This window comes from Aythya fuligula, chromosome 2 (assembly GCF_009819795.1).
Source record: "Aythya fuligula isolate bAytFul2 chromosome 2, bAytFul2.pri, whole genome shotgun sequence".
NCBI lineage: Eukaryota > Metazoa > Chordata > Aves > Anseriformes > Anatidae > Aythya > Aythya fuligula.
In genome coordinates this window covers 25,125,860-25,152,280 of record NC_045560.1, presented here as the reverse complement: position 1 = coordinate 25,152,280, position 26,421 = coordinate 25,125,860, and the positions used below count along the sequence as shown (strand labels likewise).

The 26,421-nt window shown below is 40.1% G+C and overlaps 2 protein-coding genes across 2 annotated transcripts in view; one reads left to right on the top strand and one right to left on the bottom strand.

Annotated features, from left to right (window-relative positions):
- Positions 1–1,301, bottom strand: part of VPS50 (VPS50 subunit of EARP/GARPII complex) — a 75,342-nt gene extending 74,041 nt beyond the window's left edge. The window contains exon 1 of the mRNA XM_032180938.1: positions 1,181–1,301. Within this exon, the coding sequence (XP_032036829.1) occupies positions 1,181–1,213 (33 nt within the window). The 5' untranslated portion in view covers positions 1,214–1,301. The remainder of the gene's footprint in view (positions 1–1,180) is intronic.
- Positions 1,302–4,494: 3,193 nt separating this feature from the next.
- Positions 4,495–26,096, top strand: HEPACAM2 (HEPACAM family member 2). Its single transcript, XM_032182797.1, has 10 exons — positions 4,495–4,564; positions 9,807–10,157; positions 11,044–11,328; positions 16,786–17,082; positions 21,802–21,927; positions 22,014–22,038; positions 22,162–22,199; positions 22,838–22,911; positions 25,711–25,832; positions 25,937–26,096. Exons 1-10 carry the CDS (start codon positions 4,495–4,497, stop codon positions 26,094–26,096), a joined length of 1,548 nt encoding a protein of 515 aa, XP_032038688.1.
- Positions 26,097–26,421: the final 325 nt, after the last annotated feature.

Below are 26,421 nucleotides of genomic sequence, written 5' to 3'. Positions count from 1 at the left end.
TGGTTCTGACTCTACCCTTCCCTTGACCCCCTGGCAGTTCACATGAGCCCTGAGTCATAGTCAGATTTCTCTCAAATTCTCCCCAGTTGACACCACTGACAGTGTTTCTAAGCCCCTTTCACGCCCTGGGTACCAATGCTTTCTCTGAACCGAAAGGAGCCATGCAATTACTATATGAGCTCACATTGAAAGAAGTGTGCTTTTATCCTCTGACACCAATACAGTGTTTTACAAATTCATCATGTGAATTGTCTCTACGTCACTTCACAGTTGTTTCATCTTCCCCATACGCAAAACCTCTTCATTCTGGTTTTGGCTCTCAGGTTCTCTTGGGCACGGTTTGAAAACACCCTCCCTTCCCAGTTACTGCCCCCAAAGGCTGTGAATCTGAAATTCAAGGTAACAAACAACCCAAAGCAAGTGCCGCGGCTTCTCCTACTCCACATGAAATCTTCCACAACCACCTCAAAACTTTGCGTTGAAGGCAGCTTATTTCCATCAGCAGCAAAAAGTTGCACTTAGTGAATGCTGGGTGGACCTTTATCCCTCCCAAAGGTTGAGAACTGCCTAAATTGTATTAGTGTCAGACCACACCATTTGCACACCAGGCGGGCTTCCAACAGCTCCTGTTAGGTGGGGCCGAGAGCTGCTCGCTCACTGCTGGGCTGACTCCTGACAACAGGGGATGTACAACGTAAAAGAAGGCTCTAAACAGCGCCCCAGCCAAAATCCCATTACCCATCCATAGCAATGTAATGGTACAGGGCCCAAAACATTATCTGGGGAATTCGGCTTCCACGCTGGTCTCCATTTTAAACCCTGCCTCCTGCCTGTGCTCTGGGGACAGCGCTGGGAACCAAAGTTCAGCTCCTGGCTCTCCCACCGCCTCCTACAACCACCTGGGGCAGGCGATGAGCTGGCGGGCGATGCTTAAGGCACTTTTTAAGCTCTGAAATCCAGACACGGGGCAAACAGGCTCCGCCTAACGACGCTCCGTGCATCTGAGCGACTCGGACACTGCCCTGTGAACGCTCCCGAGCCGCACACCCCGACACAACCCTGGGGCCGGCTGCTCGCCGGGCACAGCCGCCTGGCCATATTACGGCGCCACGGCCCGGCGCCCCTACAGCCACACCTCCCCACGCAGCCGCCCCCCCCCCTCCCGGCCCCGCTGCCTCACCTGCCGGGCCATCAGCGACTTGATCTTCTGCATGGCGCCGCCCCGCAGCCCCGCACGGCCGCAGCCCCTCACGGCAGCAGGCTCACGGCGGAGCCATGTTGGGCGCCACCTGACCGCGCCCGCCCGCTGCTCCCTGGGACCTGCAGTCCTCGGGCGGCGGAGCCGGGCTCGGCGCTGGGCAGGGCGGCAGCAGGCGAACTACAAGTCCCGTCAGCGCCGCGGCACGGCCGGGCCGGCAGTTAGGGAGCGGAGCCAAGGGCGGAGCGCGGCGCTGAGGGAGCGGCCGCCGGGGGGGGGGCGCTTCAGCCGTGCCCGAGGGGGCGGCTCTCGGTGGGCAGCCCCCGTGTGGAGCTGCCCCGGTGTGGAGCTGCCCCTCGGTGCCAGGCAGCGCTGTGCTCGCAGGAGCCGCTCTGCCGAGCCCGGCTCGGGGTGTTTGAGGCGGGGGCTCCGCGAAGGGTCGCCAAAAAGCGATTTGTGCCTGGAGCCCTTCGCCCCCGTGCCCTGCTAGCGCGGTCCCTCGGAAGCCGTGTTGGTTACCTGCCGGCCGACGTGCCCCTCTGTACACTTAATGTCGGCCTATTTAGGCCTTGAAATCCATTCTCTGAGAAGACAAAATGAGGCACTGTCTAAAAGGACAGGCTGGCAAATCCACTTAGAGAAATGCAGCTTTCAGTTTGCCTCAGATTGCCTCAGACGTTATGTCTGAGTGCATCAGGCCTGCTCCGGTGATGATGCAGTTTTGCATGACCAAAACAGGCCTGTGTCTCTGTACTTAGTTGAGATACATAGAACAAATTAAAAAATAATTACATTATAAATCTATTTTGTGTCATTATTCAAAAAGGTAAAATTTATCATCCTTGCTCAACTGGAGATGACATACTCAATAATTATGCTACCAGTGCAAGCACTGTGACATGCTAATAGCTGCAGAAAGCAGCCATGTAGACATAGCAGCTATATAGACATAGCTGCAGAAAAGACTGCTCATCTTTTTTGGGGATGACTGGAGTCCGCACACAGACTAGCTCAGCATACATTTCTTACGCCCCGTATTTACCCCCCCACCTGTCCAACTGCAGAGTATGTCAGGTAACAGCAGGCGTGCTGCTCTGCCAGAACTGACAGAGCCACGGAGTGAACTTTGCCACCCTTTCCAGCCTTGTCTGGCAAGAATTCTTTAGTTCTGGCTACCTTTCAGAATATCATCCATAATTATTTCTGTAGAAGGTCCTTGAGAAGCTTAGCCCACAAAAAAATTATTATTTCTTAGTAATAACTAAAATTAGCGGAAATACTCAAAATGTTCAGGATGTTGCTGCTACAAATAAAGTTGCTTTCATGCAGTTTTAATAGTCTTTTATTAAAAAGAAATGAGTGAGGTTTGATTTACTGTAAGTTTCAATGACATTTAACAACCAGCACAAACCAGAGTTTTATGGGAAAAAGAATGTATGGTTTTGGCTTCCATTTTATTAGTGTGAATTATTTGGTGTAAAAAAGTTCAGCATATTAGTGACACTGGGAGTATAACCAAATGCTGGAATAAGGGGGCACACTTACTTGAAAAATATAGCTATGCTAATCGGGGGGGGGAGGGGGGGGAGGAGGTTGTTTGTTTGTTTTTAATTTTCTTTGCCCACATAGGTCATTTAAAACACTAATACGGATTTTATCCCAGTGAGAAAGCTCCCATTCACTTTGGTTAGAAATTAGCTGGAACACACAACCAATATTTTATTACATATTGAAACCAAGCAGATAATCATTTCTAACTCGAGTTTTATAAAAGGTTGCAATTTGATATATCTAGACTACAGTTAAGTGGATTAAACAGGTTTCAAACAACAGCATGCGGGAGGAGCAGGGCAGTGGGCACCGGAAGCCTTTGGGAATATGCACAAAATCCTCTTAATCTGCAGGCTTGTGTCAGGTGATGACATTATTTCTGGTGGGACCACTCACTCTACCTATGCTTCTGTTAACCTGAAATAACCCTCTCGTTTCTTACATTTTATTATATGGAGCTGCTAAAAATTCTGGAAGGCTCTGGGTATTTTCACCTTCCTTTAACTGAAATACACATTGAGTGTTCAGTCTTGCTGCTGGAGGCTTAGCAGCTTGCAGACCCCCTGCTCCTAACACCAGCACAGGCACCCACTGAGAAGCAGAAGCAATCCCCTGCATGAGGCAGGGTACAGTCAAGCCTAGTATTTATTAATCCATAACAGCCTAAGTACTGTATAGGGAAAACTTAAAGTGTGTTTTTCTATGGATAAACCACCTCTGTCGATGCAAATATTTGCTGTTGCAAACTATTACTGCTCATGCAACTGTGGGAGGGTTCCAGGTTTGCCGCTGATTAGATTTGTACAGTGAGTGACAGCCTTGGACAGAATCCAGGTCATACATTAGTATTAATATTAAACTGATGTAGGTTCATGCAGAATAAACAGTAATCAGCAGCTAACTCAACAACTCTAGTAAGTTGTCCACTCTAGCCGCAGGATTCTGTTAGTAGACTCCTGATGGGCACTTCACATTACATGTCGTTCAGAGAAAGGCAACAAAATCATCACTCTATTTCATTTATGTTAAAGGAAAAAAGAAAAAAAAAAAGAAAAAAAAAAAAAAACAATGGGCTAGAAAATGCTAGAAATGCTAAAAATGCTAGAAAATGCTAGACATGGCTTTGCAATAGCTCTTTTGCATTTTTTGTAACAGAAAAGAGGAGGCTATCATTGGAAAAAAATCTTATCAGAGAGAGAGAGAGAGAGAGAGAAAGAGAAAGAGAGAGAGGGAGAGAGGGAGAGAGGGAGAGAGAGAGAGAGAGAAAGAGAGAGAGAGAGAGAGAGAGAGAGAGAGAGAGAGAGAAAGAAAGAAAGAAAGAAAGAAAGAAAGAAAGACCTGAATACTAATTCTAATTTGAAATAAGAAGAGCTATCTAGCAGCATAATATTTTTATGAAACAGTATAGCTGAAGGATGTTAATACCTGTACATTCAGTGCGTTCACTTACTTTTATTAATTTGGCGTACTTTGTATTCTGCACCTCATTTATTACATTCTCTGTCATATTTACTGTGACTCCTGGGGAAGGGTTATGATAAAGTCAGAGGCAATGAAGATGGGTGCTCATCTAACAGGTGTTCCACTCCCTTTGTTCTTTGTATACACATATTCAAATCACACAGGGCTGGGGACAGGATAGGGCCTGTTAACTCATTGCTGATTTTCCTTGCAAATAAACCAGCAGCTGCTGGTCCAAGCTCGGAGTTAGCACTGAGAAGAAGGTGGTGTTTGTATGGGGCAGGATGCTTTCATGGAGCCCTTTAGCCAACTTATTTTGTGACTTACAGTACAAAATATATTTTCTGCTTGTAGGTAAGAGACCGTATGAATTATATTTGATTTTCATTGTGGAAATGTGGCTTGCTTTTATACTCGTAAATTTGAAGATATTTCTGTTATATTGTCAGATGTATTATTTTAAGAATGTAGCCTAAAAGCTTTTAATCAGATTGTGTTACTCTGTTTTCTGAATTAAGCTAAAACTTTTAGAAACTGACAAAAAATAGTGCTATCCATAATATGTAAATAAAACATGCACACTGATGAAAAATATATTGTCATGTTTTATTAAGTAAGATATACAAAGTGCATTCTTTTTAACAATTAAGGCTTGACAGGTTCTGAACCAAATTTTACAGAGAAGATGTTACACATCTGTTTAAAACTGTATAATATTCAGACAGACCTGATATGGTATTTTCCTGTTTATTATGATGACTTGTAGTTAATACCTAAAATTTATATATAATATTTAAACATACTTGGTACTAAAACTAAATTAAGCTTTCAGTCAACTGAAGAATGTCTTGCATTTATTCAAGACATTCATTGCATTACATTTATTCAATATTTGGATGCAGTTTTCATAATGGTACATTTGCTATCTGTGCACTTGATAAAAAACAGATGTTCTGTGCCCTTTTACAGGAAGATCCTGTGATCAAATGTTAGATGAAGTTGTATTTCTGCAAAATCTTGTAGTTTAAATCTCTGTATTTAATTGTTTTTGTAAATATCGCCAGAGGTAATATATAACATTACAAATGTAGTACGTCCTTTACTAATTTACTAATACGGGCAATTTTTTTCTTTTTTCTTTTTTTTTCTTTTTTTCACTATGTTCATATACAGTCACCTAGTTTCCTTGATTTTGAGCTAAACACTTTGTCGAGAGCTTTGGCTTCATAACAATTGCACTTTCTTATGAAGAGTATCAGACTTCTTTAAAACTGAAAAACCCTTTCGATAAGAATATGGTGAATATTCACTTCTTTATCTACATTATTACTTTGTTGGACATTTCTGATTAAAATTCTACAAGAGATATTGGCATGCAAACAGAATGCTTTAGAGTACATTGTTGTTCACTAGCAAGTTTCTTCTGATAGTCTTACTCGGGTATAAACCTCTCCTCCTATGGGAAATGGGTGCCTTGTACTTTTAGTCATGACAAAAATCCGATGCACTGGGGGCATGACACAAAGACCACCGAAGACATTGACCTCAGAGGGCAGAATCAAGTCAAGTAATGAAGCTCAGTAGAACTTGTTCTTGGACAAAAATGCCAACCTTGGGAAGAGCATACCTGAGAAATAAGGGGTAGAGAAGTAGCAGATTTCCTGGTCCATTATATCTCTCTCACTCTTTTTTTTTTTTTTTTTTTCACAAATGAACCTATTTGCAAAAAGTGTGAAAACTATTGCCACATAATGAATGACATCTTACACCAAACTGAGGGTTTTTGGAGAGCTTGGGAGCTAAATGAACACTTAAGTAAAACTTAGTTGAGAATCCAAACTCACTGTGACAAGGAGATGGGCATGTTAAATTCAGAGAATAATAAAACCTCGCTAAGCAGGTTTCAGTTTACGCAGTAAACTCAAAAGTTATGTCATAGTTTTTTATTTAAACTAAAGCTGCAGTCCTTGTTTTGTGTCAATAATGATACTGTTGTGCTTGCTAATACTGATGACAGCAGGGTGAGATGGAAGCAAAACACTGGGCTCCAAATGGAGGTCATTTTTGTACAACCCACTTGGTTTATGGGCATTATACAAAACCTGTTTTGGGGAATTCCATCCTCTCTGAAAGATGTGTATTGTAGTAGATTTAGAAAACTATAGGAATAAGTTTGAGTTACATGGAATTTGTGCTTGGTGAGAAAGACGTAAAAGGACATCAACTTGTTTTCACTATTAACATTAATTCAAGGTTTAGTCATAAGTCTTCAGCTTAAATTTAACTAAAAATGAAAACATAGAAAATTAGTCCAGTGTTCCAGACTGCAAAAGATTTGATCTTTGTTAAAGCAGGAGCCCCCAGCAGTGCTCCCGTAAGGCCCTTTGACAGAAGGCCATTGCCCAGTGACACCTCTGAGCCTCAGGCTCAGCTTGCCGGCCGTGGGGAGCTCCCACCTGCCCATGGCTCCCTGTGAAGCCACCCCAGCAGAGCCAGAGGGGACAGCAAAGCCTGAAATCACCCAAAACCACTCCCTGATGAATGACAGGATAGCTGGCAAGGGGGAAACAGGGCTTCTTCCCTCACCTTCACCCATCTTTGCTAAAAGAATTTCCTAACTGAGCTCATAGTGTTAAATGGAGCTGCTTTTCCCCATGAATTACGTGCATCCAGGCTGAACACTTTTTAAGGTTTCTATTCCCACATTTTTTAACCAAGAAGAAATAAAAATTTCTAGCCACAGTTCTCTGTATTTTCTTCTGTGATGGTGATAGCTTTTGTACTGGTGTCCCCAGTTATCCTGCTCACTGGACCTGTTTGTTTCTTGCTCCTTTTCTGCACAGATCTGTGAGAAGTATCAATGGTAATATATATTTTATGATTACTACTGCAGCTGTTACTGGCTTCTTATCCTACAGCAAGATCACTTACTGGCAGCTAAATCAACCCCAAAAGTGAGCAGTGTCATGCATTTAGTGAGAAAGGGTATGGCCAGATCTCTTAATTGACCATTTACAGATTTCCCGGTATCTGTGAGAGATCTTTCTTATTTCATTCAAAGAGATTAAAAAAAAAAAAAAAAAAAGTGTATTGGTTATATGAAATGTATTTTCAACATTAAATATTTCATGAAGGATATTATTATTGAGGAATTATTCTCTTAAATGGACAGCAGCAGTTTGATTTGCATTGTAAGGTTTGCAGGGAGGGAATTCACTTCCGTTAAATATTACAATAACCAGCAAAACTCATCTCCCATTAACTAGAATCTAGCTAGTCCTAAGAGCTGAGCACCATTAAAAAAAAAAAAAAAAAATCAGGCCACAGATATATTTAAAAGAAGTAGTACATGAGGCTTCAATTCCTGTACTTCAGCTCCTTCAGGTTTATGATCTGGAAAAAGCTAAGCATGTGCTTAACATGCTCCTGTGCATCCTCCACTTAAGTTTCTCTGCATGTTTTCCACACTTTTCCTCCCTTTTTGTCCCATTCTCCTCCCGTCTCAGCTGACCCTCTAATGTACTTTCCACCTCAGTGTCTGTGCAACTCGAAATCCTCTGCCTATTTTCTCTTTAGCCCCTGAGAAAGTGGGTTTGCGAGTCTTCTTACTAAGGGATTTCAACATCTGCATGTAGCAATATGCTTTCTACCCCCTAGCTTTCTACCCCATAGCTTTCTACCCTGTAGCTGCACCAAGCTGTTTTCCTTTGGTTTCCCTGCCATACCTTCAGAAATGCTGTAAGCCATCTTCTGAAGCTGAGTGAAGTTGAGTTCAGCTTTCTGAAAAGGGGAGCCAGCTACACAATGAGTCATTTTTTTTTTTTTTTTGTAGACTTTGTAGCCCTCTTTTTCATTGACTATAAAACTCAGTAGCTGCTGAACAGCGGGTATACAACCAGAGGTTTCTTAGCAAATGTGTGTTTTTCCTGCAATACAGTCAGTATCTCAGAGGTGTTTTTTTTGCAGCACCTTCGGCCACAGGGACAACATTGCCAGCTACCCCCAGCCAGTCCTCTCCTACACATCCCCACTCCGCTGCTTGTCATGCCCTTCCAGAGGGTCTCTAGCATTAATCACTGGCATTACACACTCCCCAGCTGCAGCTATAGCCCCCAACCTCTTTTCATGTCCCTGCCCTGATACACAGCCTTGGTTTTCTCTATTAGCTTGTCATAAACAGCCATGCAGCGAAATCTGGAGATTCTCGTCCAAGAAGATATACAAATGTCATGTTGTTCACCTGAATTGATATTTTTATATTTTCCTGTTATCTAAATGAGGAAATTATATCAATGATACCGTCCAGGTGGAGGGTACTTGTACTGCAGCAGGAGAGTTACCTGGTTACAGATATTCAGAATAACTGGTGCACAGTGTGAGCACAACATATGTCCTTGGGAAGCACATTCTTTCTCTTTCCAGCACATTCCTACACAGTGGTGGACAGATAACTTAAACCAGATTTATCAACGTGTTATTACTAATACTCTCAAAGCTGCAACTGAAGTCAATAGGAGTTACATCTCAAACATATTAAAAGCTGTTTGTATGTGCTTTGAAAAACACAGTCATTAATATTTCAAATTGATGATCAGAAATTAGTGGACATTTTTGCTGCTATTTTTCTCGGTGCTTCAATTCCTCATCTGTGAAGTCTTATCAATTATAATGGTGTTGGGAAATCAATTCGTTAATGGCAATGCTTCACATCGTTGTTGTGCTTGAAAGTACCGTGGAAAAGTTCGCATGGAAATTGATCACACAGTCCTAAGGGCAAAGTTTTAATAATGTTCTGTAAATCTGCCTGAGAATGACACGATGAAAAATGGTTCTAAAATAAAGTCTGGGAAAGCTGGTGAGTAACTGAAGGGTGGGTGGCTGTTTTGCACCCTGAAGGAGGCAGTACTCTTGGAGGACATCAGGGGACTGGAAATTTTGCTTTTGTGCATATCAACGGAAAACCTTAATTCTTGCTTTTCCTTACAAGATTAGTAATCTTTCTTGAATTTAGTCTGAAGGGTACAGTACAGACAACAGTGATGACTAATTGCTGTCATTTTAATCACACTAATCTGTGAAAGCGGGCCTTCTTAGATTTTTCATTGATTTCTCAGTATAACTGGCAAACTGACAGTAACAAAGTTCTCCCTGAATAAACACACACACAAAAAAAATCCTCAAAATTGAGTTTGCAGTTGAAGACTATTAGACAATAGGAGCTCTGCAAATTGAAAGTATAAGGAAGTAAAAGGATTTTAAACATTAAGGTAAATTCACCTTTCTCCATTTTCGTCAAACTTGCAAAAACGGAAAAAAATAAATTAACCAGAAATCATAAATATCCTTCCAGCTTTGGCTTTTCCTGTATTTCAAAGCTGGAGCTCTACAACTAGATCCTACTCCACTGAAGTGAAGGAGAGTTTTTCCATTTCTTACTTGAAATCTGAATCATAACCATAAAGAAAAAGAAAAAAATTTTAAAAAAAGTTTTCATCTCTAAGAATTTTTTCTCTGTGAGAATTTTTCATTTGTTTCTTCCAGTGTTCCCATTTGTGTTTTGGGTTTGTTTATTTGTTTGGTTTTCATTTTTATGCAGGTATTTGTTCTGCCTTGAAGCTGACAGTACCATCTCATACTATCCATGGTATTGAGGGGCAACCTCTCCAGCTTACTGTTGACTACAATTTCAACACTACAGCTTGTGAAATCCAAATAATTTGGCTGTTTGAGAGGCCTCAAAGTAATCCAAAATACTTGCTTGGCTCTGTAAACCAGACAGTAGTACCAGACCTGGAATATCAGCACAAGTTTACCCTCATACCACCTAATGCATCTTTGATGATCAATCCATTACATATCAGTGATGAGGGCAACTATATTGTAAAAGTCAATGTCCGTGGAAATGGAACAATAGCTGCCAGTGAAAAGATTCAAGTAGCTGTTGATGGTAAGTTCATAAAACGTAACAACTTCATTTTGAAAGTAAAATTTCTGTAGTGTTCAAGTACTGGTTCTTGGAATCCAGTTATGATAGTGCATTATTCAATCCAACTGTGCATGAATAAAGGCCAATTATTGTTATTTTCCACTTCTGCTGGAGGGAATGCTGCAATAAGTTATCTTTAAATAAGCTAATGTACCAACTAATATTTCTTGATCATAAGTAAAACATTTAAGGAATCTAGAAACCAATAAATAATATGACAAATATATGAAATACTATTTCATAAGGCTCCATTATGCTATCAGTGATAAGAACATATCGATTTTCAATGAACTGCAGTTTATGGATTATACGGAGGGAGCACTGTAGCTGTTTGGCTTGAAACAATTAAATGAATGAGACGTTAACGTGATAAAGTTGCAGCTGCCATTTCACTCCCACACCCATGCCAGTTTGCAGTCATCCTCACGACTGGGCTGCCAGTGTGTTTCAGTGGGTCCTGGTGCCAGCCAAGCTGCAGGCAGCACTGTTGGGGAAGTCACTTACTGTGGGCAATGTCATCCTTTGTGCTCTTTTCTTTGCTGTGGCCACAGGGATTTGCTTATGGGACCAGAGCTGGAGACACCAGTATACCCAACTGCAGCCTTTGTCACATAACAATTAATATAAACAGTCCACTTTTGTTTAAGTACTGGAACAATTCTTACAGTCACCAGCTGAGAGTATGACATTCTTTTTTTCAACCTTTAACCATATTTAACAAATACAATTTGAAATATCAATACTTTCCGGCGAGGATGATGACTGGTGTTTGCGTTGTCTTAGCAGTGAGAACTATAAAGTACTGGCTAGTCACTTTTATAACTCTTCCTATCTCTTTATTTTATAGTTCCTGTCACGCAGCCGATTGTGCAGACTGAGCCATCTTCTGGGGTAGTGGAGTACGTGGGGAATATCACATTAAAATGTACCGTGGGAAAAGGCACGAGGGTAGTTTACCAGTGGATGAAAAATGGGAAGCCTCTCCATGCTGGCCCTAACTATATCTTTTCATCAAACAATGCTACACTTCTAATTGTTCCTGTTGTAAAAGAGGACATTGGGAATTACAGCTGTTTGGTGTCCAACCCTGTCAGTGCAATGGAAAGTGAGCAAATTGCACCAACCATATATTGTGAGTATATGAAATATTCATAATTACCTTTGTATAAAAGATCTGGCTGGAAAGAGTGCCTCTAACTATGGAAAAGAGGCAGAAAACTATTGAGTCAACATTATATGTGAGCTTGCATTCAAAATAAGTTTGTAGGACCTATTAGAAGGAGTCCAGAGGAGGGCCACAAGGGTAACCAGGGGGCTGGAGCACCTCTTCTATGAAGACAGGCTGAGGGAGTTGGGAATGTTCAGCCTGGAGAAGAGAAAGCTTCAGAGAGACCTTATAGTGGCCTGCCAGTACCTAAAGGGGACCAACACGAAAGCTGGGGAGGGACTCTTTGTCAGAGGGTTTGGTGATAGAATAAGTTAGAATGGTTTAAAACTAAAAGAGGGGAGATTTAGTTTAGAAGTTAGGAAGAAATTCTCCACAATGAGGGTGGTGAGGCGCTGGCACAGGCTGCCCAGAGAATCTGTGGATGCCACAGGAGGTTTCCAAGGCCAGGCTGAATGAGGCAAAACTGGTCTGGTGGGAGATGTCCCTGCTCATGGCAGGGAGTTGGAACTGGGTGATCTTTCAGGTCCCTCCCAACCCAAACCATTCTATGATTCAATATTTCCTCAAGATAATTTTGAGCCCAGTCCTGTTTAACACTTTCATTAATGATGTCAGCATAAAGACTGGGAGTATATCAATGAAGTTTACTTGTGTAACCTTATATTTTGACTGGAAGATAGATGTTTTCTAGCTGTTGTAGTAAGGAGGTTCTGCAAGAGCTGTGCACATTGCTATTGCCATGGATTGACAAATGAATGAATGGGATTCTGTACTGTGAGAGTTTACTGTAGTGGAAGGCTGACCTCAGTGGTACAAAACATACCTTTCAGTTCTACAGTCCCAAGGTTTCTTTTGTGTCATTTAAGATCCCATACTGATCCTTACAAAGTTCGGAGACACTTTAGGTTTCAGTTCAAATCCATTTATTATTTTGTTGCTGTTACTGTTGATTTGCATAGGTTCTCCAAGAAGCAGCAGCTGTGGAAACTGTAATGGTTTACTGTAAGTGAAATGAGGTTTTTAGGCAGTCTCTACAATTAGTCTACAATTAAGGAAAATCTGAAGCCCAGAAAGAGTGCCCATTTTCTGCATATTTTGAAACTGTCTGTTTTATACAATGAGATATTTCTGTACCGGAAACCCAGCTATATTTTTTTCAGCCATATTAGCTTGATAAAAGAAAATAAGTCTCTTTGCAAATATACCTTACTCTTCAGTGCACCTCATCTCTGTGCAAGGTAACTTTTCAACAAGTTAATTGTAGACCATAGTTGTGATGATAAGACCACTGCCCACTTGGACATTCCTGTTCTGAAGATCTGGTAACCCAATTTCATGATCCTGTCAATACTCAACTGCTTAGCTAGTCATGTGAGTAACCTCTTCAGCCAAAAGTTATCATTTAAGTGTCTGTGGCTATATACACAGACATCAGGATCTAAAATAGATGAATAACATCACAAAATAAAAGTTGTAATAGGCCATGAAGAGCAGGCTATGATAGCCTCACGTTTGGCCATCATTGCTTGCAGGACACTGCTATGAAATATTTTTAAGGGTTTGTAATGGTGTTCTTTTAAGATGTTTATTTAAATGACCTCTAAGCAAGCTGCAAATGCACCGTTGCCACTTTTCTGACTGCTGTGTTAATCTGTGGCACTGTCTGTTCATTCCATTCTTATCATATAAGTAGTAATATTTTCAGAATATACTTTTTGTTTCATCAGAATCAAGGGTTTTCTTTGTGTGTAACTTAAAATATGAAATATATATATATATATATATATAAAAAGAGAAAATAATGCAATACTGAAAGGCTGCAATGCTTGCACTACTATCTACATCCAAATTTGTGATGGGAATTGGGGCCTTCCTTCCTGAGCTATACCAAGTTGCATAATCCCGTCCAACCTCTGCCTGCAGAGGTGGTTTGTCTTCCACCCAGCAGTTGTCAATAACACTCTGGGATAGGCCCCAGGATCCCCATGTGCCATATGTCATTGCTGCGGGGGAGTTACTGTAAGTGATAAAAAAAAAAGGTCACTCACAGTAAATACCTGCCATCTGCTTAGAAACTGCAACAGTCTCATGGATATAGGAGCAATTGGAAATATTCCCACAGAGCAGTAAATTGTTGCCCAGAACAGGTGATTTATTATTTTACAAGTCATTTAGTTAACTAGCTGCACTGAGATGAGAGGCTTGTTTCTGTTGAGAATGAAACAGGAAAGAAGTAGAGCTGGGTGATCCATGAAGGCAGGCATTATGGTTTGGTTTGTTTTGCTTTGTTTTGTTTTTACTGAGAATCAAAAGTTGTTTTCGTTCTTCATTGCTCATTAATATTTTCCCACTTCTCTGTTATGATAATGCACCACAGAACAATTGCTATTGCAGTAGCTTGATCTAGAAAAAAAAAGTTATTTCAAGAGAAGAAGAAGAAACTGTTGTCATGGAGGCTGCAACAGGAACAGCTGTATTGCTGTGATAGAGTTGAAGTTAATAGATCAAGTGGGATTTCATTCCTTTGGACCTCCAGAAGCCAGAATATATTTAGTCTCAGAAAGGAGAATGCTGATTATTTGCTTATCAGAATCATAGTTGAAGCTGCATATGCCCCTCAGCTACCTAGTCTATAGGAATCACAGTGATGTATGCAAAGTCCAGGAGAGGCAACCGTCTGATCCAAACTCTGAAGGATTATCTGATGGTAACTTCTTCAAGGATGGACTTCACTGAGGTGAAGCTGCTTTTCAGACCTTGACAATATTTGACTATTTCATTTTGTTTATTTGTTTGTTTGTTTTGCAACAGCAGTTGTCAGAGTTTTTAATCATTGTTTCTTTTGATTTGCAGCTTTCATACCAAAGTGTGGTCCTGCGTTAGTGCCAGCTGTGTGCGCTGCACTGCTATGGCACTGGTACAAAAGCAGAACTCAGTCCTGATTCTTTTGCAGACTGCAGCAGTCTCCCACTATAAGGAGGGAGCAGAGAGGCCTGTCAGCTATTCTTACCATTAATCTCTGTTTACATATGCCAGAGGTTATATTATCAGTGAAAATAAAAGCTAATAGCAGAAAGAACGGTTGGATAGGAGAAATCACTGAATCACTCTGAAAAGTAAAAAAAAAAAAAAAAGCATACTCTTTCCTATAAATAATGTGAGGGATTTTAGTTTTGTTTATAAAAAAGTTAAAGTTCTTTATGTCCCTCTCCTTTCCCATACAAAAAAGCAAGGGGCAAGTCCCGGTGTGCGGTGCCCAGTGTGGTGACTGGCCACTGCACACACAGAAATCTTCAGTCGGGGTGCACTCAGTCACACTAAAGTAATGGTGATAGGTTTGCACTTCCCAGAAGTATTTATCATAGCGTGAAGTGACGCTTGGGTACAGTAAAGCAAATGACTCAGGAGTTATGGAGCCTGTGAACAAGGAGCCCTTCATCTCAGATGCTAGATTTTTTAAAATGCCTTGGTTCTTCTCCGTGGCACCTGTGGTGTAGGTCAGAGCAGAGCTAATTCATTCTGATGTGGATCTGTATGATATGGCCCAACAAAATATCACACACGATGCTGGGTCTTCCTTAAAATGAGACTGCAAAAATCTTACCACTAAGACATAAGTAGAAAAAATAGAGATCTTGACAACTGTAAGTTGTAAAATATGAAGATATAGTTTAAAATTGAAAAAATTCAGTTTGTGGTGTCATAGTGTCCATTCTCTTTCCTAAACCTCCACAAATAGGGAAAGAAAACCACAAAAGCACACCTGAAACAGCCTGTGTGCAGCTTGCTATGTGCTCTTGAAGAGGCCACTCTCATAAAACAAGACAGAGAATAAATAGAAGCATACAGGACAAGGGAGAACGGGCTAAAGTTGCGCCAGGGGAGGTTGAGGTTGGATATTAGGAAGAACTTCTTTACCGAAAGGGATGTTAGGCACTGAAGTGGGCTGCCCGGGGAAGTGGTTGAGTCACCATCCCTGGAGGTCTTTAAAAGACGTTTAGATGTAGAGCTTAGTGATATGGTTTAGTGAAGGACTTGTTCGTGTTAGGTCAGAGGTTGGACTCGGTGATCTTGGAGGTCTCTTCCAACCTAGATGATTCTGTGATTCTGTGATTCTGTGATACATGTTACCAGTAAATCTAACATTAGCCTGAATTTCCTGATAAGAAATAGAGTCTGAAAGAAGCCAGCGTTCATCTTCATATGACAACAAATTTCACATTCAAAACCAGCTGCATTATTTAATACTTCCAGACAACCATAGGAACATGGAAATATTACTTGATTACATTAAAATGGACATAATATTGACTTACCTGTCTTCTTGCTATGCTGTCCTCGGTGAACTTTTCTATGATACTGCATAATGTCTTTTGGCTTCTTTTAGCATCTGTAAGTAGTAGGTCTGTATGTTTTGATTGCACATGGAAGCCCTTCAGGAATTATCAACATTAAAATAATTAGTTCTTTTGACTGGAAAAATTAATTTAATAAGTAATTTAACTAAATTTATTTTTTATTCTCTACATTATTGTCTACACCCAGATCCTTGTAAAAATAGGTTTTAACATGTAAAGATGGAAAAAAAAAAAAAAAAAAAAAAAAGTTCCTAAATGATCTATTAAAAATAGCATGGGAATTACACTTACTATATTTAAATATATTGCTTACTTTCCCGTTTTCTTATGGAGATTAACCTAAAAATACTTAGCTGCTCAATTATCTAATAAGCACACGTCAGCTGGACAATATATCTCTTCTAACTATATTCAGAAATCTATCTGTCTTGTAAGGTGCAAGGGTTTGCTCTCGAAAGAAACCTAAATGTCAAAGCAGTAGAAACATACTAAAATAGGGGAAGGTTAACATTTATTTTAGCAGTCATTTATTGAAAACATTTTATGAAGTTATCTAGGGCACACCCCACTCTAAAGTATACCTTTATGATAGTTGTGCAAATAATTATTATACTGCTGAGTATTACAGTGACTATTTATGTATTTCAAAGCTATTTTATTCACCTTTAGATATGCAGAGAGATTAAAAATACCAATAACTTTGGCATTTGAGTAGAAAAGGTCTAGCATGCACATGAAAAATTGCTCCTTTACTTCACAACTTTTCCAACTGTGATCAGTTCTCATTATTTTTGTGGTACTGAACAAGGCATAGACCTGCGCTGTTTCCCTGAACAGTGATTAGATCAGCATTAAGCAGGTGTAGTCTGAGATAAACCTGGTAAAGATCAAATTATTGAACTGAAAGCCTTTTAACTGAAATAATTTAATCTAATGACAGCCATCCTAAAGACTAGTCCAGTTTAAAGATTCCAAGTTTAAAGATATGCTTTTACCTAAAGTTTAAATGTGTACTTCTATTTTAATTTTTCCACAATGTTTTCTTTTTTCTTTTTCAATGCAGATGGACCTTACGGACTCAGAGTTAAGTCAGACAAAGGTCTGAATGTAGGGGCAGTGTTCACAGTTGACATAGGGGAAGCTATCCTGTTTGACTGCTCAGCAGATTCAAATCCACCAAATACTTACTCATGGATTCAAAGGGATGACAACACCACTCAAGTAATCAAATATGGACCTCACCTGGAAGTGGTATCTGATAAAGTGTCCCAGAAGACAATAGATTACATGTGCCGTGCTTTCAACAACGTGACTGGAAAACGAGATGAAACTCACTTCACAGTGATCATTACTTCTGCAGGTAAGAACATCGGTTCCTTGCTGTAACTATAGCATCTGAAGAGAGTGTCAACATGAGGAAAAAATATTCTCTCTTACAGAGAGAATATACATGTGAAGGGAGGTCTTTCTAACAATGTAGTTAAAGGGATTTGGGCCATTCAATGGGATCAAGGTTTTACTCACAGTGTGTCAGAGCATGGGACAAGACCCCCTGAGATACTGGAGTTTTGTGGCAGTTTGACACTCCAAATACATTTGGAGCTTTATCCCATGAGTAGAAAAACTTCCTTAGTAGGCAAACCTCATCATGACCAACTACCATGTCAGAATTATATGTTTCTTACTATGTTTCTTACTTTGTGCTTTTAAAAATGATAACAATAAATGGAGAAAACATTGCAAAAATCTGCTGGGTGCCAGGGTTGGCCTTTCCTGCCAAGGGCAGATTTTGTCTAAAGCTCACTGTCTCATTCTCTGCCTTTCAGGAGTTTTGAGCCCTGGGGACCCGTGGTGGTCAGTACATGGGAGAGTCTCAATCACCTCACAGGCTAAAGTGATCAGTCACAGACTAATAGCAGTGAGGGTCTTTAATACCTTCCCAGTGTGAGGATATAGGTATTATAAGAACCTCAGTTTAGCATATGGTGATAATGCAAGCTGTGATGATGAATGAATTACAATCTGCTTGTAAAAAACATTTTGCTTTTGTATTTAACAATCTATGAACTGTCCACTATGTTCTGCTGAGCACATCCCCTTTGTTTCCTGTAATTTATAACTTCAGTTCCTGCATCAGATTGTTTTAAAGAGCAACAAAGCATATTTTAAGGAAAACTCCAGAAGCACACAGCTAAGAATAAGATACTGAGGAACTCTGATAACTCTTATTAATAAGGATCAATACAAGTGTTTTCAGATAAGGACCATGTGCTATTACTGTTCAAAAAAGATGTAATCAATTGCAGTTTAGAAAATTTAACAGAGCAATTTTGCTTGTGCAGAACAAAGAGCTCAGCCATTTGTTAGTAAGGTAAACAAGGTGAGCAGATGTCCATTATTCAAGCTGGTATGTAATCATCACAAATCCTTAGGGTTAAGTATGCTGAAAGGAAGACAGGTTGCAATTTTGCAATGAGAATGCTGCATTTTAAATGTTACAGTTAGTGGAGAAAGAAAATGTGAACAGACCTATGTGTCATTAGAAATAAGAAAGACATTTCCCCAGGAAGTTCATGTAAGCTGTATGGTATATTCATCAGTAAGAAATAAGAAATTCAGCTGAGATTTCCTTTTATAGCCCCAAAAGGAAGGAAAAATCCAGAACTTAATGTTTAGTTGCACTTAAAAACATACATTTCCTAACTGACAAATATTTTACCTAAACAAAGTTTTCAAAACTATTTTATCCTGTGTATTTGGGGGAAAAAATCCCCCCTCTACAGATATTTCTTCTTGAAAAATATTTATTCAGATAGCACTAAATCCAGATGTTGAGCCCACCTGTTGCAGTGCAGCACTGATTGAACATAAAAGGTATGAATTCACCCACCAGACTAAACCTCAGTGAACCTGCTCAGGCTAAATTCTGCTTAACAGAATTTACAGAACTAACAGAAATTTTATAGGATTAAACAAATACTATGAATTCTCTTCCATGTGCCTTTTGCCTCTTCCTATAATCCTAGGTACAGAGCCTGGACTGTGCCTTTCAAAACACTGGAAATGCCATTTAAGCAGCAATAGGAACATCAATGGCTTGGAAGAGCTTGCAGTCCAACCTTAGTTTCAGATTGAAACTCACCTCTACGGCACTAGTAACAGCTGCCTAATTAATGCAAAAAATCATTAACAATTTTATTAATAAATTACAATTATATCAAAAAAGTGCACTAACCACAGTCTGGTTTTGGCCAAGACTAGTTAGGTTTTAAAATAATAGGATCTATCTCATTACGTACACAAGTCATTTCTCACTCCTCAAACTGAGTCAGTTTGAGTGTTAAATGCATGCAAAGACCACTTCTTTGTTTTCTGCACAAATGTGCTTGTGGATATGAGATTTATTGAGTCTAAATTTAAAATAATTATTTTTAAAAAGGATTTTAAGGACTCATCTGTCTTTTCAAGTTCTTTTTTGTTTGTTTGTTTGTTTGTTTCTTGATGAAAGAGGTACATTGAAAGAATAATAATTTTAAAAAAATGGTGAATTTGCAGAGATTTATTTTCCTGAACGTTTGGGATGCATCTTGTTGGAAATCCACACATTTCATCCATGCAATAGCCAAAACGTCTCAGTGCACCCAAAGCCAGCACAATGGCAGTGAGTTATGTAATGTGAGTAGATGCTGGGTCTGTACAGGAGTTCATAGGTGGAAATACATACAGCTAAATAATGCACATTTGAATTGTGTTAATAAAGCTGGCACTGGCAAATACACAGCATTAATTCACATGTATGGACTGTGGCATGGCTTCTAATTTAACAAATTCTACACCATTCAGAGCAAGAGGTGGGAATTATGACTGCACAAGCAACTATGCTTGGCATTTCCAAACTTTCAAATTCCTGTCTTTGCAAGTTCTATGTAGGTGTTTTCAACATATTTTTGTGTATTTAATTGTATATATTCTGCTTGTGCTGTATCAGTAAATATTGCTGGAAAAGTTCTGCTAATGTGTATCTCCGAAAAAGGAAAGAAATCCCATTTATCTATATGGGCATGAATACAAGCAAACATAATTTATTAGATTCTGAGGGGATTTGATAAATAACCAGACTGTCAGTGATGTAAAAACCTTTAGAAAAAGCTCCAGTAGTTCAGTTAGTCCCTCCTACTATGCAGCTCCTACAGCTGGGATGATTTCCCTCCCATCCAGCACAAACTACTTGAAAGAAGTATCTATATTGAGGGGTTGCAGATGAAGAATAAACAGAGGAAAAGAGAGGTGTATGCAGCCCTACGATAGGAGGGCAGTTGTGTTGAGTTACAGATATTGTTGTCTTAACCTTTGGTCCCACAGCAAGCCCCCTGGACAATTTTGTCTTCTGCCTTCAATGAGCTAGCAATGCCATATTAGCAAAAATTATCCCGCAGTCTCCTGCATATTGAACAACCTCAAGTGTGGGATGGATGAAGCCATCAGTTGTCATAAAGCATTGAGTCTGTGCTACTCCAGCTATACATAATCTGCACTGGTTTCTTTTTTCCCCAGCTACTCTGTATTCACCTGATAGTTTTCAGTCTAGGAATTGCTTGCTTGATCACTGTAATTATAATTCTTTATTCTATTAGCAAAGCCAATCAAACTTTGGCACTATCAAACATGGTTTCTGCAGTTTTGTTGCTTGCACACCACTACCTTTGTGATATTTACACTTTATGAGACATTTCATTTTATTTATTTAAGTAAGGGCAGACAACCTGAGAGACGAATAGCAGTTGTGCTGGTGACCAGCATATTATCTTTTCATGCATGAAGTAGAAAATGTACACAACACAAGGACTGCTGGTTAGATACAAGGTGCTGGCTCCAGCCATTCACAAAGACCTAATAACCTACAGGGAGAGGAACAGCAGCTTCATCTGTAGGCACTTTGATATGAACAGGAACCTGTGCTGATCCACTGAAAGCCAAACACTGAAGCAGAGGGAAAGATACTCATTTATGGTCCCCATGAGAAGATGCAACGCATCTGACACACCACATGCCATTGAGGTGGCTCTGACAGAGATGTCTGAATGCCAACTCAAATGCTGTGCAGCCCACAGCTACCTTACAAATTTCTGAGGTGTGCACAATTTTATCATAGAGCTCCCCTGCCCAAGAGCCATGCACAGTCAGATACCTCACCCCTTAGCTCTAGAAATATGTCAGCTTTTTGCCTTCTGTCTGCTGCAGTGCCAGGAGGGAGGATCTGTCCTACCATCCAGCCAAATGCGTGCTGCTCTATCAGAGAGTAAAATATACCAGGGAGGCATATAATTGTGTGTATGTGAAATTGTCGCAGCTCTGCTGACTCTAAACACACCCTGCAGGACTCCCGTGTGGGACAGGATGGCGTTCATTGCATTTTGGAAAGCCAGTTTTGGAAGCTATCACTTTCCAGTCTTGGCTTGCAAATAGAGTGCTTTGAAAGCATGATAGTCTCCTGCTGTTTCCTAACACAGTCTGACACAAACACAACCAGCTGACTGCATTTTTATTAGAAGAAGAAAAAACTATCTACCTCGTGATTTGTTTGACATGTCTGTTGGCCTGGCAGAGTGGAAATCCATACCCTATAACAACAACCTGCAGAGGAGAGGGTTTGCTGTTAATCCACAGTGATGGAATCACTGTGGAGACCTCATCCTTGCTCCTGGTTCACCCGTGATTTCCTGAGTACCTACAGGTTCTGTCACCTGTTTTCTTTGCAGTTCAGAGTCTCTGTTACTAAGACCAGAATACATTCATTTACTTTTTGTGATGCTCTAATTCCTGGATTATGTTGACTGACCTTCATTTAGTTCTAGGTACCATTCTTTTCTGGACTCTTTTCTGGTATGCATGTAATTCCTTTCCCAGTTTAGGTGATTTGTGGGGAATCATTACCAATTCACAGGAACCTAAAATTTATATCTATTTCATACCTATATACTAGCTTTTTATGAATTTATAAAGATGCATTTTTCATTGTTGGAATATCACTTTGGACAGAACAGGAGACTAAATGTGGTACCCATCTTCTTTGATACAGGATTGGAAAAGCTGGCCCAGAAAGGAAAATCTTTGTCATCTCTTGCAGTAATAACTGGAATTTCATTATTTTTGATCCTAGTTATGGTCTTTCTGTTCATATGGAAAAGGTATCAGCCACATAAAGGTATGTAAAAGTTAAGCATGTTCTGGCTATTCTTCTGAAATATTAGAACATAAAGAATGATTTTTTCTGTTTTCTCTTCTTTTCAGTGATACGACAGAAGCTGCAGAGCAGGTACAAAAAGAATTTTTTTTTTGGTTTTGAAATCCACTCCATTACAAGAATTACACTTTTTCATATTAATTTTCTCTCCTTGGCTTGTGACATCAAATTAAAAAGCGTGTTTATGTTTTTTAGGCCAGAGGCTGATTACAGAAAGGCACAGACATTTTCAGGTAATGCTAATGAAAGAAGTGTGAGCATAAGGTCAAATCCATTCTTACTGAAAAACAGCATCTCTACATACAAAAAGAAAGAAGGAAAGGAAGGGATCTACATTTAGCTTGGGCTGTACACCTCTGTTTTAGCTTTCTTAGGATAAAAGCAAAAGGAGAACAGGTCAGCATGGGTTTAACTCATGTAGAGTTCACACCAGTATGCATCCTGCTGGCTTGAACTCAAGCTGCTCAGGTAAATTAAAGCTAAACTTCTGAATGCTGATGGCACCAAGCAATACCACAATCTTGAGATCATAATGAAATATAATTGGGCTTGTATCATAGAACTCCACTGCACAAGAGCCATGCTCAGGCAGATACCTGAGCTCAGCTGGAGGCTCTGCTCTTGGTCTGAGGCCCTGGGGATCACCAAGCAGTGTGCACACCGGTGGTGCAGCTGCCCTGCCTGGCTCCATGCCAGCTCAGTGGTTTAAAGTGGTTTAAAGTAGACCAAATATCCAATATTCAGCTGTTTGTTGTTTTGGTTTTGTTTTGAAATTAGGCCAAATGAGTTTTCCCATCCATATTTGAACTGTCTATTCCGGATTCATATTACATCTTGACATGTTTTTCATGTTTGTTCATTTTAACTTCAGGACATGAAAGTGCATTGGATGATTTTGGGATCTATGAATTTGTTGCTATTCCTGATCATGCCAGTGGTTCTAGGGTATGTGACTTTATGTTGCAAACTGATATTTTTTTTCTATTTCTTTAGGAGTACTAAATGTCAGCACTAGAATCCTTTTGCCAGTTCATTTCTGTTGGTTTTCATAGCTGTTTTTATGACACCCTGTTCATAACTATTGTTTACTCAGTGCTTTCTCTTTCTCTTTACTAAGTTTTCAGTTCAGTACATGTATCATCATGGTGCAGGAGGGAACTAACCAAACTCTACATGGAACAATGTCAGTTCAGTTACCCTATGGTAAAAGAATATCACTAGTGTTGGGTAGATGAGTAACAGTGAACCAGTGTTGCGTAGATGAGTAACAGTGAACCATTCTCCCTTGTCTCTGTACTGTTGCTCACACAACATACAACTTTGACAGTGCAGAAAAGCCTCAAGAGATATTTAAAGTATTGTTTGTAAATATATACAAAATAAATCTCAGTTACATGTTTTAAGAATTATTTTGGTAGTTTCATGTATTGCAAGGGAGGACTTAAGCACAGGCATTTTGCTGGCAGAAAAAATCTCTACTACGTATGCTATTTCTTTGCACTGTGTCTGTGCATTGACCATTATTCTGCTGTGGTGTAAGATGGATAAGCTAGAAAAATAGGCCCAAGTGAACCTGCTGAAGTTCAACAAGACCAAGTACAAGGTGCTGTACCTGGGTTGGGGCAATCCCAAGTGAATGAGGAGACTGGGAGAAGAACTCATTGAGAGCAGCCCTACAGAGAAGGACTTGGGGGTTCTGGTGGACGAGAAGCTCAACATGAGCCAGCAGTGTGTGCTTGCAGCCCAGAAGGCCAACTGTGCGCTGGGCTGCATGAAGAGAGGAGTGGCCAGCAGAAGACAGAGGTGATTGTCCCCCTCTGCTCTGCCCTTGTGAGACCTCACATGGAGTGCTGCATCCAGGTCTGGGACCCCCAGAACAAGAAGGGTGTGGGGCTGTTAAAGGGGAACCAGAGAAGGGTCATGAAGATGATCAGAGGGCTGGAGCATCTCTCCTATGAAGACAGCCTGAGAGAGCTGGGGCCGTTCAGCCTGAAGAAGAGAAAGTTCCAGGGTAAACTTATTGCAGCTTTTCTTTACTTAAAGCAGGCTTATAAAAAAGATGAACAAGCTTTTACTTGAGCAGATAATGATGGGACAAGAGGGAATGCTTTTAAACTAAAAGAGGGGAAATTTAGGTTAGATACTAGGAGGACATTCTTTACTCTGAGGGTGGTGAGGCACTGGCACAGGCAGCCCAGAGATGTTGTGGATGCCCCATCCCTGGAAGTGTTCAAGGCCAGGCTGGATGGGGCTTTGAGCAACCTGGTCTGGTGGGAGGTGTCCCTGCCCATGGCAGGGGATTGGAACTGGGTGGTCTTTAAGGTTCCTTCCAACCCAAGGCATTCTATGATCCTGTGGTTCAGTGATTCTAGCAAAATGACAAAGAAAACGAAGAAATCAGCCTACAGAATTTAGGGACAACAGTCTGAAACTTGAAGGAAGTACAAGAACTTTCCCTTTGTTGGGGAAAATTTCTGGCAGTAGTCTTGTGCATTTGGAAAGCATCAGGATGGTCAGGTAAGGGACAGCTCTTAAACATGATCATGTAGGGGCTCATCGATAGTCAAGGCTATTTTGTTTTTATAATTATTTCTCTCCATACATGATGTATTACAAAAACAACCATAGGTAATAAACCCTTTTCTCTGTTGGGGTTAGACGATTGACATAGGCACTCAAGAGCTAGACTGCTATAGTAAAAGTCAGTGTAAGAACAGAATTTTACAGCACCAGCAATAGAAAGCTTTTAGAAAATGGAGAGGCCAAACTGGGTCTGTGAATGCTTGTGACAATAAGAGGCTTAGCAAACACAGAATTCAGAATTCAGAACCTAAATCATACCAGCCCTGAGAAGCCTCTGATATCCCTAGGGCTGATCGTATCACAAAGTCAGATCACTGCTTAAGTATCTTGCAGAATCAGAGCCTTAGTAAGTCAGGGAGGAGAGGTGACCACAGCAGAGTGGATTTACAAGTACTTATATCCATTCTATTATGCAGCACAATTTCAGGAAACAGGAGAAGCTCCGCTGGTTTAGCTACTCAGATTTGTGACATTGCAGATATAGTCAGCATTTGATCCACTGATTCATTTTAGTCAGCAAAAAATGGAAAAATAAGAAATTGGAAATAATGAAGAACTGGAGGTTGGATATAGAAAGTGGATATATGGATTATGAGTCTAGGTGTGTTGGCATAAGAAGTGATTTATACACATAACATGTTGGAAAATTTTGTTTTACTTTTTTAATGAAAATTTCTCACAGTTAGAGAGAATTTCTCTCACTTTAACATGATGGTGGGAGTACTATACTGAGCCTTTTCCCTAAATATTTTCTAATTTTTTACTATCTTTATACTTTTACTCTATATACTTTTATACTCTATTTTTTTATACTCTATATACTTTTTCTCCTACTTCCATCTTCTGTTATTAAATTTTCCTTCCTTGACTTGTGGAATAATAATATAAAATAGTTGTTATATTAAATGCAAAAGCTGCATTCTAAATCTTCTTAGATCCTGACTGACTTTTGTTTGCATTACTATAAACATGATGAAAATTTACCCAGAATGAAATGTGAACTAATAAATTGTTAAATCCATGCCCAAAATTTTGATGGAGAAGGGATGATCTGTTGTTAAAGTGTGTGTGAGAGAGAGAGAGAAGTTACATTACCGTTTCATTTCTGTTGAACCTTTTCTCATTTGTAATTACAGCAGAAACATTCTTTGCTACTTTTAGGTTTCAAGTCAATCTCTTCCTGGCCCTGCCACTGTCCCAGGCCAGGATATGCTTAGTACAGTTTATGAAGTTATTCAGCATATTCCCGAGCAGCAGCAGCAGCAGCAGCAGGACCATCAACAGTAAGTTAAAGCCTGTGTGCACTCGTGGTAGCTCAAAGACAAGGACTTCTGCATATGTTTGAGACAGAGCAATTCACATATTGGTGGCTGGTGTTTGATTCCAGTGAAAGGGGTAAGGAAACAAAAAGATGTGAGCTACATCAGTTCTTCCACCATTTCCTATACAATCCTATACAATTCCTATACAACTTCCACTTTACCTCCAGACTCCAACCTTCTGTTTCATCATGCCACATTTATCGAAGCATGAAGAACAAAAGCTAAGACCTTTAAACACAATTTCAAGGGGAAATTCCAAAATGCTTTAAGAGGGTAGCTACAGTTTGACAGCACTGAGATCTCAGCACTTCCCACTGAGCAGGTTACATCTTTAATTGAGGCAGTTTAATTGGCAGCCCAGCTTCCAGACATGCCAGTCATGTGCCAAGAAGAGTTAGGGTATTTTTGCACTGTTGAAACTGGCCAGGTGGTCAATGACCAAGGGTTGTTTGCAATCATCACTGAAGTACTGACAGGCAATGCTCCATTATCTGAGTAGCTGATGTCTTAACTAATTAACTGATTTTAACTAATGTTTTAGAGCAAAATA